At 37.2% G+C, this 10,482-nt stretch overlaps 1 protein-coding gene across 39 annotated transcripts in view; it reads right to left on the bottom strand.

Moving 5' to 3' along the window:
- Positions 1-1,030: 1,030 nt before the first annotated feature.
- The window catches only part of NRXN1 (neurexin 1), a 717,017-nt gene continuing 707,565 nt past the window's right edge, over positions 1,031-10,482 (bottom strand). For all 39 annotated transcript variants that reach the window (XM_074578846.1, XM_074578845.1, XM_074578848.1 and 36 more), the window contains one exon: positions 1,031-4,391. In XM_074578846.1, coding sequence (XP_074434947.1) covers positions 4,084-4,391 — 308 coding nt within the window. In that variant the 3' untranslated portion in view covers positions 1,031-4,083. The remainder of the gene's footprint in view (positions 4,392-10,482) is intronic.

The raw sequence follows: 10,482 nt of genomic DNA, 5'->3' as shown, positions 1-10,482 counted from the left end.
TAAATGTGGGGGTTTTTTTGGTAGTAGAACAAAAATAACTATTGTTATAGCCCCTTTAAATGTGTAAAAAGCATTTTCCTAAATGTAATGTTGAGTATTTATTTAAAAAAACACACACACACACACACACACACACACACACACACACACACACACAGAGTACTAATCCCAGTATAAAGCTCTTTGGAACGTAAGTTTAACTAGAAACGGTTTTATACCAATGGAAGATAGGGGCTGTTTTCTCCAGATATTCCTGAACTTAAATTATCTAAAACACTTCAGTCTATACCTAATTAAGCAGATGAATAAATCCCATTGAAGTCAAAGCAGCTACTGATGTGATTAAAGAAGATACATCCTTAATTTCTATTTGGAGTTTAGATCCAACAGCTTAACTCCATCCCCATTCAGCAATACATTTAGGCAACTTTAGACACTTGCTTAAATCAATAGGATTAGATGTTTGCTTGAAGTTACCCAAGAATTTAAATGCCATGCTAAATAGGAAAGTACTTATGTAATGGATTAGCTATGGTTGAAATTTTGTAATTATTATCTAGGAATGTTTTTAATGACCTGAAATATGTCCATTTTCCATTATTTTTTAAACCATCTTCTAGACAAGAGAAAATATTTTAACTTTTCATCCCATTAACCTTACCTTCTGCCATCTTCTTTCAACCAGAAAAAAAAAAGTGGCAGAAAAGGAAGGGAATTCTTTTTTCATTCATATGGGGAGGGGAACATCAAGTTTTAATTTCTTGATTTAAAGAAAAAAAAGCTAGAAAATTTCAAATGAAGTAACTCTATGCAAAACCAAACAATGCATTAATGCAATTTATACTTTTCTAACAGGGACAGTTGAACAAAAGACTTGTAGAAGGTTTTCAGTTAAGTGTACAAAGAGCTCTGAGGTCACTTTTTCCTGACATGAATTTCTGTAACTTCATACCAATTTACCATTTCTTTTCACTGCTTTGAGACGAACAGGTACTCCAGATCTACGACCAACAGAAGAAACAAGCCAGCATTTGTATTAAGAAACATTTTTATTAACAAAACAGTAAATTCCACTTGCTTAGCATTTCCAATAATGAATAAATTGGCCTTGCAACAAATAAAAAAATCGTAAATATCTATCACAGAAAGCACTATAAGGTTAGGGGCATTGGGCCTCTCTTTGATGTCTTAGGGTTGAAAGTTTCACACGTTATTTAGTGTTTTGTTAAAAAAGGCAACACAATACAGTCATAGAAATGAAGCCATCTCAGTCAAACAAATTAGGTTATTATAGAGAAAGGATCCAATTTTATGTTAGGTAGTTGGTTTATGTCTGTTTGTTTGTTTGTTGCTGCTGTTTTTAAACAAAAAGGAATTTTAAATCCACTTGCTGGCACTTCTGATACATCCATATTTGTTTTTTGTTAAATTATGAAATTAAAGAGGAAAAAGGAGAACCTTCAGAAACAGTGTTAAAATCGTGTTTGCTTATTCTAGTAATAGCAGATTATTTTTTTTTTCCTTGATGTGTGGATTTAGTTAAAGATTAATCTACCAAACTGCCTGGAAGTTGACAGGACCATGCTATTTCATTAATGCAATCAATACGAAGCAGAAAAGACCATTTCATCTCGCCCAAACCATATTCTGTCATGTCCGGTCTCCTGTCATCATATTATTCTTGTTCTATGTATCTTCAAGCACCGAAATCTGAACACCACCTGGCTTTCAACTTCTTCTTTCCCCCCTCCAGCTGAAGTCTCTTGCTTCCAGCAATGACCTCCAGTGTACCTGACCCTGCCATTCCCTGAGTACAGCTGTCTTGTAAAGGTGGGAGAAATCATGAATGCCACAGGTGAACAACAATCTAAGAAATGAACATCAGATGGATTTTGTGAACTTGTTCTCATTTATGTGTAAATGCTAATGAAAATTAAAAGTTGTTTTACAAATGCAACATGAAACACCTCGATGTGGTTGGCAGCCTTCAAGAGAGGTGTTTTCATGTCAGCTACATGTATTTGTAAAGTGCTCTGACTCCCAGATAGATAGCTGTACCAGTTTCCAGCCTTTTTCATCAGCTACAGAGAATAACACACAACAAGATGTTTCGTGCCCGCTGTTTAAAGCTAATTTTAAATTCCTCCTTCCTGTCCGTAAAGTGTGAACATCTATATCCCGCCCAGGAGGCCTTCCAACGATTTGGTTGATTTCTATTGAACTACCCTCTTTCTGTCTAATGTATTCCCTTTGAACTTCCATGTAAATAAAATGTTACGCTATGATTTATTGCTGTGAACCTAATGAAATAATACTAGAAAAAAAATCTAACATGTAAGTTACAGCATTATATTTAATATGTTTAACTAAAATGCATTAATGTTTTATATATGCAAGAAAAGCTATGTGTTGCTTTAAAACATGATGAACTTATATTTGTCTGGTTATGACGTCTTGCAATACTACACAATCAACTTAGCTAAAAATACTTTTTCATATGTCAAAATGCCCACCGTTGAAAAATACTATCGTGCACCTCAACATTATTTCATTTTTGGAGAAAGGGGTAAATTCTGCAGTAGAATCAGCCTGGATAATTAAAATGGGTCTTTTTAGATCTTTTACCACCCAATGCTGTAGTAGCTGTCGTTCATATAACTGAATGCCAGATAAACACTATACGATACTTCCTAAGATTCTCAAGAAACTCATCATTCTCATAATTTCTTAAGAACAAGGTTTCTGTAAGGCAAACCATGCTCTCCAATAGTGAAGCTTTGACTGGAAGCCGAAGGCCAGTTTAAGTCACTAAATATTTTGCTAATTAATGAAAGTGTATTTCTAGGAAAATTGGCCATTCTGATCAACTTCATTGATGCATATCAGGAGCAAGAGATGGGGACAGGAGGGAGAAGACAAATTACAGTAGAGATATATTTTTGCTTTCTAGTCCACTTCTTTCATACAAACTACTAAAACTTAATTGCAACAGAATAGAGGCTGTACAGGTAAGAAAAAAATTAGCTGACTCTTATATACATTCATACACATCCCCCTTAGTATAACCACTACACTGTAAATTAAAAAAAAAAAAAAAAAAAAGGGGAAGAAATCTGGGACGATTTATAATGGCTGCAAAAAAACTGAAGTATGTCTGTTGCTCCAGATGTCATAAAACTCTCTATACCTAGCAACACTTATAACATTGAGTTTACCAAAAATGGCTGAAGAGCAGATATAGTTTGCATTTTCTATACAACAGGCTATAAAACATCACTTATCACAGTCCAGAAAGCACATATAGATGTGTTTTTATATAAACATATGTAATAACATATTAAGCGTGCATGAAAATTTCCCAATGATTGCATCTATGCCCTCTTGTTTTTCTTTTTTTTTTTTTGTGGAAATGTGCCTTATATTCCAGATTTTTGTTTTTGTTTTTGAAAATAAGGCCTCCATACTATTTTCCTCACAACCAGAAAGGGGCTTTTTGAAAGTATTTCTACGTAAGTCTTCAGAAAAGCCAGCACTTTGTTTCAACTGCAAGTTTCCAATCACTGCTTCACTGCACCAGACGGCAAACTCTTTATGTTTGCTTGTTGAGTCACCACATATAATGACAGTCTTCTCTGACAATAAGACTAACTTACTTCTCAAGAAAGCGCTAGCACTTTGGCTAAATCCAGAATCATAGGTAGCTTCTTTTTTTCTTTTTTTTTCCTGTTTTGTTTTTTTAATTTGTTTTGTTTCATATTGTGCCTTGATGTTGTAGTAATACTCCTTGCTTTATGAATGCGTGGTGTCATCATTGTCTTTCAGAAATGTTCCAGCAACATAAAGACAGGCAGAGTAAATGAAAACACTGTGGATGTTAGGGAATTTATCAGCTCCTGTTTCTGAAAAACAAGAGCATGAAATGCTTGTTTTTAAAAACAGTCTTTCCTTTCTGATTGCATTCCCTGTCTTTTTTGTTTGTTTGTTTTTGAATGTGCTTCATAAAAAGTAAAGTAAATAAGTTTGTATTATGTCTCAGATAAAATGAAGACTATTTCTATACAAGCGTTCTTTTAGATGTTGAGATCAGACATAGTACTCCTTATCCTTATTTTTCTTGTTTTTGTTGGAACTTTTAGCGCTGTTGGGCTGTTTTTCCTTGATCACAGCCCCATTGGATTGTGCTGAGTTACTGATGTAGTTTCGACTCTCATCTACGTGATACGATCCTTCGTCTCGATTCCTGTACTTGTACATAGCATACAGGAGAATGAGGATACACAGCGCCGCTGCTGCCACGATCCCAACTACCATGCCTGTCGTGCTGCTGGATTCACGAATCACCTCGGACGAGCCAGGGTACTCCCTTCCTCCTCCTGCCCTGGTAGGATTTGCTGTAGGTAGATAATGAAATAAGGGAGAGGTTATTACCGAGTTTGCATGTTGAGGAGTTAGTCACATCTACCTGCTACAAACATGCATCTTTCCAATTGCACTCACGAGGTCAGGACTGCCCATCAGGGTACCCTAAACTACCAGTCCGAAAACATTTAGGTTTGCAGCCCATTCCATTTCCATGTCTGTCAGCATGAGTAAGCAGGCTTTTAAACAAGGAAAAGGACAGCAAGGAAAGTCTCATTTTAGCCTTCAAAAGTATAATTTCTCCAAATGCTGTTATTAAGCAAAGAGTGCCTAAATAATCTGAAATAACAGGTACGCCACAATTTAAAGGCCAGAACACAAACATCTGGGAGGAAGGGACCTCCCTCTGCCATTCCCTCCCTCTCTCTCGCTCCCCTGTAAAGAGCAAAAAGTGACACTATAGTACTTATTGAGAAGACAGTGATAATAAGACAGACTACCAAACAGAATGGGGGAAAATCAAAATTCCCCCTAATAATAAATGATAGCATCCAATAAGTTGGCTACAAATATGGTATCCTCAGCTCTCCTTTAGACTTCCCTCAGCAAGCTTCTCAATTCCTCCTTTCCTTCTAATATTTTTTTTTCCAAATTATATTTACCTTATTACTTCTACAGAGCTATCCAACCCTCCCTTCTCTTTTCTAATTCAGAGAATCCTCCTTGGATATCACTACACTTTAGAGCACTTTTTCCCTCAACTTCTCCCACTCCTCTTTTTGTCATTGATGCCGACACCAGACACTCATTCAAGCAATGCTTTATGCCCAGAAAAAAACTCTCAAATTGCACAGAACAAGGGCTCAGCCTTCTAAGAACCCACCTCTCAGGCCAGACTCTGGTCTTTTCAGTTGTGATATGAACTGAACTGACCTATGTCTTCAGACTGTAAAGTCTTCTTGACAGAATTATTGTGCTGTCTGGCGCATTTTGTCCCCTTGCACTGCAATGTGGAATTCCAGGAGGAATTTCTAGATTAAATGCTCACAGCACACACAATACTCATGCACTTCCCACGATCTCCTTTCTCTGTTGCATTTTTCAGAAGGAGAGGCAGATCTTTGTATAGAATCACTTCAAGTGGCAATAGCTGTGATGGATCTTCTTCTGTAACTTAGCAAGTGTCATGGACAGAAATGAAGTGACCTGGGTCTATGCAATGTTCCTCTGACTATGGCTAGCATTTCCAAACTCCTGAGAGGCTGTGTACCCTCAGGAGTGGCTGCCTTGTCTGAGCTCAGGAGCAAGAAAAGAGAAGTGAGCGATCCAAGCAGTTTCCCACCAAGCACTGCAGAACACTCTCATTAAGCATCCGGGCTGGCTCATAGAAACCGCATTTTAAATCGTTATTGCATGGCTAAAAATGTAGTCAGTAAAATACAAATGTTAACTAAGAATATTATTAAACACTGGTTTTATAATATATTCATCATGTTAGCTTATCAGGCCTTGCCTACAACTAGCGTTTTATTGAAACGTATTGAAGAAGTGTCTTGCTCAAGGTGCACGAAAGCATACTGTGGCCCACAGTAACTTTTTTTGCACTGTAAAGACATAATAGGAAGATGATGATTTTAAGGATGCTACATTAAAAGTAATGCCACTCAAACTGTCTACACTAGTCAAAAAATAGCAACAAGTTTGGAGACAACCAGAATTAAAAGCAGCCACCAGCTACAGACGTCCACAATTGGCCTATGAATAATAAAACACAGCAAAAAAAAGCCACAAATCCCCAGAAGAACTAAGTTTCCTCCCCACCTTGGTATTACTCATCATTTATTTCTTGGTGATTTGTGTTCTTACTGTTGAAACACCACTTCCTGGCAGTTATCCCACATAGGTTTAAAGAAGGTGACATTTTATTTGGCTGAAAGAACAGAGGCACCACAGTAAGACTCAAGAAAACTGTCATTCGTGTCAAATAGTATTTTAATATTATTTTTTTTCCCTTTGAAAGTTCTTAGTTGTTACGAGTTGGTACAATTGGTATTTTCTATGACTACACAAGAGATCTTGACGTTTCGCTTCAGAAGGCTCTGAGATTTTTTTCTCACCCTACTAAGAAATGTGGTCTGCCCCAAAGTAGTCAGTGATCGTTTTAGATCCTGTTTCTTCATTGTAGCTAATGCAGAAAATGGAAATTCTTTTACACACAGGGTGTCACTTACTGTTTTACATGAGACAATGCTTTGCTGCCGAATAAAGACTCCTGAGTATTTCCATAGTGAATGAAAACGAGACAAACTCTTATCTTACTGCATGTGATTTCTGGAAATTAATTTCTGAGAAATAATAGAAGCAACTGAATAAACTCTGTCAATACCTGATGGACTAACAGCTGCTCTTTCTCTTTAAAATACAGACGTTTGGGCCAAATACCGTCAACTAACTTTACAATTAATGTCTACTAAATGACACTTAACAGCTTGCTCAGAGGAAAACATTCTTTTAACACTGCAACCTAAAAAAACATGTAAGGAATATTTTTCAACGTTACCCAAACTCCTGCCTTTCACCTGATGGCATCCTTTTATTTTTAAGAATGTTTTCACAATTATCTCATTTATCCCATCTGCCTGAGGAATATTCAACCACTACATTAATGTTATTTAAACTTAAAACATTTTCAAAGCATCTGTTGTTACATTTTTTGGACTTCTGCAAAAGGAGCAGTTCAGCAAGGGAAATGACTTCTTCCTATTTTTCTTCCATTTACATTAGAATATCCTTTTAAACCTAGCAGGGCCTCTCAAGACAAATGAAGGAGAAGGAAATAAGAGGAAAGTTTTACAAAGCACGTGGGTTTGTCTGTGAGCATTTTAGGCAGGAAGGGCTAATGGAGCACATGCTAAAGCAAGTGTCATGTTCTGAAACAAAGAGGAAATGGCCACTGGGAAAAGGCCACCCTATACGTCTTCGGAAATCTTTGTAAATAAACAAATCCCCATCCATAACATTGCTGAAACAGCTGCCTTCTATTTATGTAAGACCTTTATTTGACTAAGACTTGAGTACCCAAGGGGAATTTACCTGGATTTTTTTTTTCCCCTGCAAGACAGGAACTATTGCAAGGGACAAGAGATGATCTCAATGAGAGCAAATGAAGATTATAAAGTTACAGAAATCTTGCTCTTTGCTTCCCAGCAGTTTTCTTCCCAGCATCTTGGTAGCTGAACCAGCACAGCGAAGAGGTATGTCTACGGGTAACCTTGTCTGCTACTCAGTTGCAGTTCTCTGTTAGTGTCTGCAGCATCAAAAAGACAGTGACTTCATCCCGGATGAAGTTTGTTATTGTAAATGAGAAGCAAAATACCTTAAAGGTGAATGTTAAGATTAAATGTCATTAAAATGACCCCGATTTTTAAGAATAAAAAGTCATCTCCAAAAAATCCTGAAAGAATCTATAATAAATTGAGGATGGTTTGATTAGGAACAATAGAAAACCATAAAGACTGTAATTATGTTCAGCCCATGCCATAACAGTGAGCGGAAACAAATGTGATCTTGTGGAGCAGTGATCCCTTCTTAACTTCCCTGATGCACAACTCTTGCTCTCAAGAGCACACAGCCTGTCTGGATTGCTTCAAAGACCAGCTTAGAAGAGACAGATTTTTAAAAGCCTCTTCTACCACTTATGAAAAACTTTGCATGAAATAATAACAATTGAGCACAGTTTTACATTGTGTAATAATGGATTAGAAAGTTCTTATTCTTCACTGTATTTCTAAGTGGTTTAAAATTTAGAGGGAAAAATCTAACTATTTTCAGTGCCCAGTTTTCATTAATACTGTGAAAAGAAAATTGGAATTGCAGGCTCCCATGGTGTTCATGAATTGAAATTAGCAGCCTTAAAAACAAAACAAAAAACCCAACAAAGGGACCTCAAACCTGTTTTCTTTACATTTATGCCTTCCCACAAACTGTGAATAGGAAATCACTCACAATACAAGAATGTTTAACTACTGCTTTTGCAATGAGGCATGAAGGCAATTATTTACAGGACACATATTAATTTTCACTCTGTGTGCTATCATTGTAGATCTGTTTGTGGTCGACTTTCTGCAGCATTGTTGGATTCTGCTGAACTGGTTTCTGAGATCACTGCAATTTCAACGTCTCATTATGATGAATATGTCTGAAAAACAAATCTCAGTGCTTCCTCTGCTGAACCAGTGGGATAGATGCAGCCCAATTACAAAATCAGGATGAGGATCTGCTGTAAACTTGTGCAAGAGACTAAGCTCAAACCCACCCTGGTCCGAGTACAGGGTCATCTCAGCCTTCACCCTTCCTACCCAGCCTCAGGTAGCTCTCGAGGCGAGGCAAGAACTGGCTCCCCAGGGGACGTCCATCAATGACTGAGCTGCCATGGGAGGGAAGGAGTATGAGGTGGTTCCACATGTGGCTGCTATAGCTCAGTGACAAACTTTCGTCAGACTCGGAGCAGTCTATATCCAAAGCCACGATCTAATCACCACGAGAGAGGTACAACAAAACTGGCTGCATTGCCGAACACACACTGTACACTCCTTGATCATAATGGCATCATGATTCAAAGGGAACGGGAGCTGAGACCTGCGCACACAACACACTGATGTGGTGGAGAGGTGTGGTGCTTGTGAGCAGAGCAGCTACAGTTACCATCTCGAACTCACGCCATTGCATTTATTCTAAGAAATCTGTCAGAAGCTTACTGAGTTTGAGGGAACAAGACAATAACCTACTTTCAAACATGTTTAAGAGAAAATTATTAAGGTAACTGTTCTACTTGTTGGTGCACAAGCCCAGGTTCCTTACTTCCTACAAATTTAAATTTTGAAGGTTCTTGGGAGGAAAGATACAATGCATTAAAATACCTCTAAGGTGACATTAACAAAATTAGCTAGTCATAAAAATAGTCTAGCAGCAAAACACCATCCACAGCTTAAAATGTTGTTTTGCTGAGAAGCTAAACATTGTCTCAGCACAGAATATAGTGCTTATTTCCAACTGCAATAATTTGCCATAGATTGACTTGAAATCATTTACAAATCCTACCAACTCCTTAGGACTGCAGGTTTTGCAAGTAACTTTTTTTTTCCCGTGGTTGAGAGGTGGAAGGGTTGTTGTTTCACTCGTCTTTAAATGTCAACATAAGTCTAAAGGGAGATAGGTTAGTTGGTAGCAAAGTGCCAATTGATAAAGCATACAAAATCAATGTTTTTTATAAGTTAATATGTTCTGCAGAGCTGAGGGGAATATTTTACGCGGTTTAATAAGAAGGTTTTATGAAAACATTTTCCACAAAACTAAATTTAATTTTAGCCAAAATTGAAAATGTAAACCAATATATCACTCAATGGTTTTACCATTCTTCATCTCTGTGCTCTTACTCTCTTTATTAGTATATTTTAACAATATCAGTTGTATTGCTTCTCTTTTAGTACTCCTATTCTCCCAATATGGATCCTTTCTCCTTTTTCCAGTTCAGCTGTCCTACCCTCTCCCCACTTCTACAATTGTCATTCACCTTTGCACCTCTGCTTCTTTCTTTTCTACATGGAGTAATTTATCCCATTTTTTGCATGTGTTCTGGGAAATCTTTGGTAATTTGTTACTTTGCTTCAGAAATTTTGACTGATCAGCAGAGTCAGTGGGTGGTCTAGATTTTAAATTGAAGTATTCCTAAATGGGAAAAAAATTAAATGCTTTTGCAAATAAGGTAACATAAGGAAGACAAAACACAAATATTACACTACTGATAGCATGTTTTCAAGCTAGAGCTAAACTGCTGTAATCGTGGGGAACCAATTCAGACAACCAAACCAGTATCTTTTGTTTAGTTGGTTGCAGATGAACACAAGTGTTATGGCAAGAAAAGGGCAGGGGCACTAGAAATATACATTTTTGGTGGCAGCTAACTGTAAGATTGGCTTCATTGTACCAAAGACTTACAGTGTTAGCGATAGTGACATTTGGGCCCCAATGAATTTAGCAAAAGCTTTGCCACTGAGCTTTACAGGACCAAGGTTTCTTTGCCTGCTATTTTTATCATTACCATCTCATTAAAAAAAAAGGCAA

This window comes from Larus michahellis, chromosome 3 (assembly GCF_964199755.1).
Source record: "Larus michahellis chromosome 3, bLarMic1.1, whole genome shotgun sequence".
Lineage (NCBI taxonomy): Eukaryota > Metazoa > Chordata > Aves > Charadriiformes > Laridae > Larus > Larus michahellis.
Note: the sequence above shows the minus strand (reverse complement) of the source record. Positions and strands in the feature narration are given on the sequence as shown.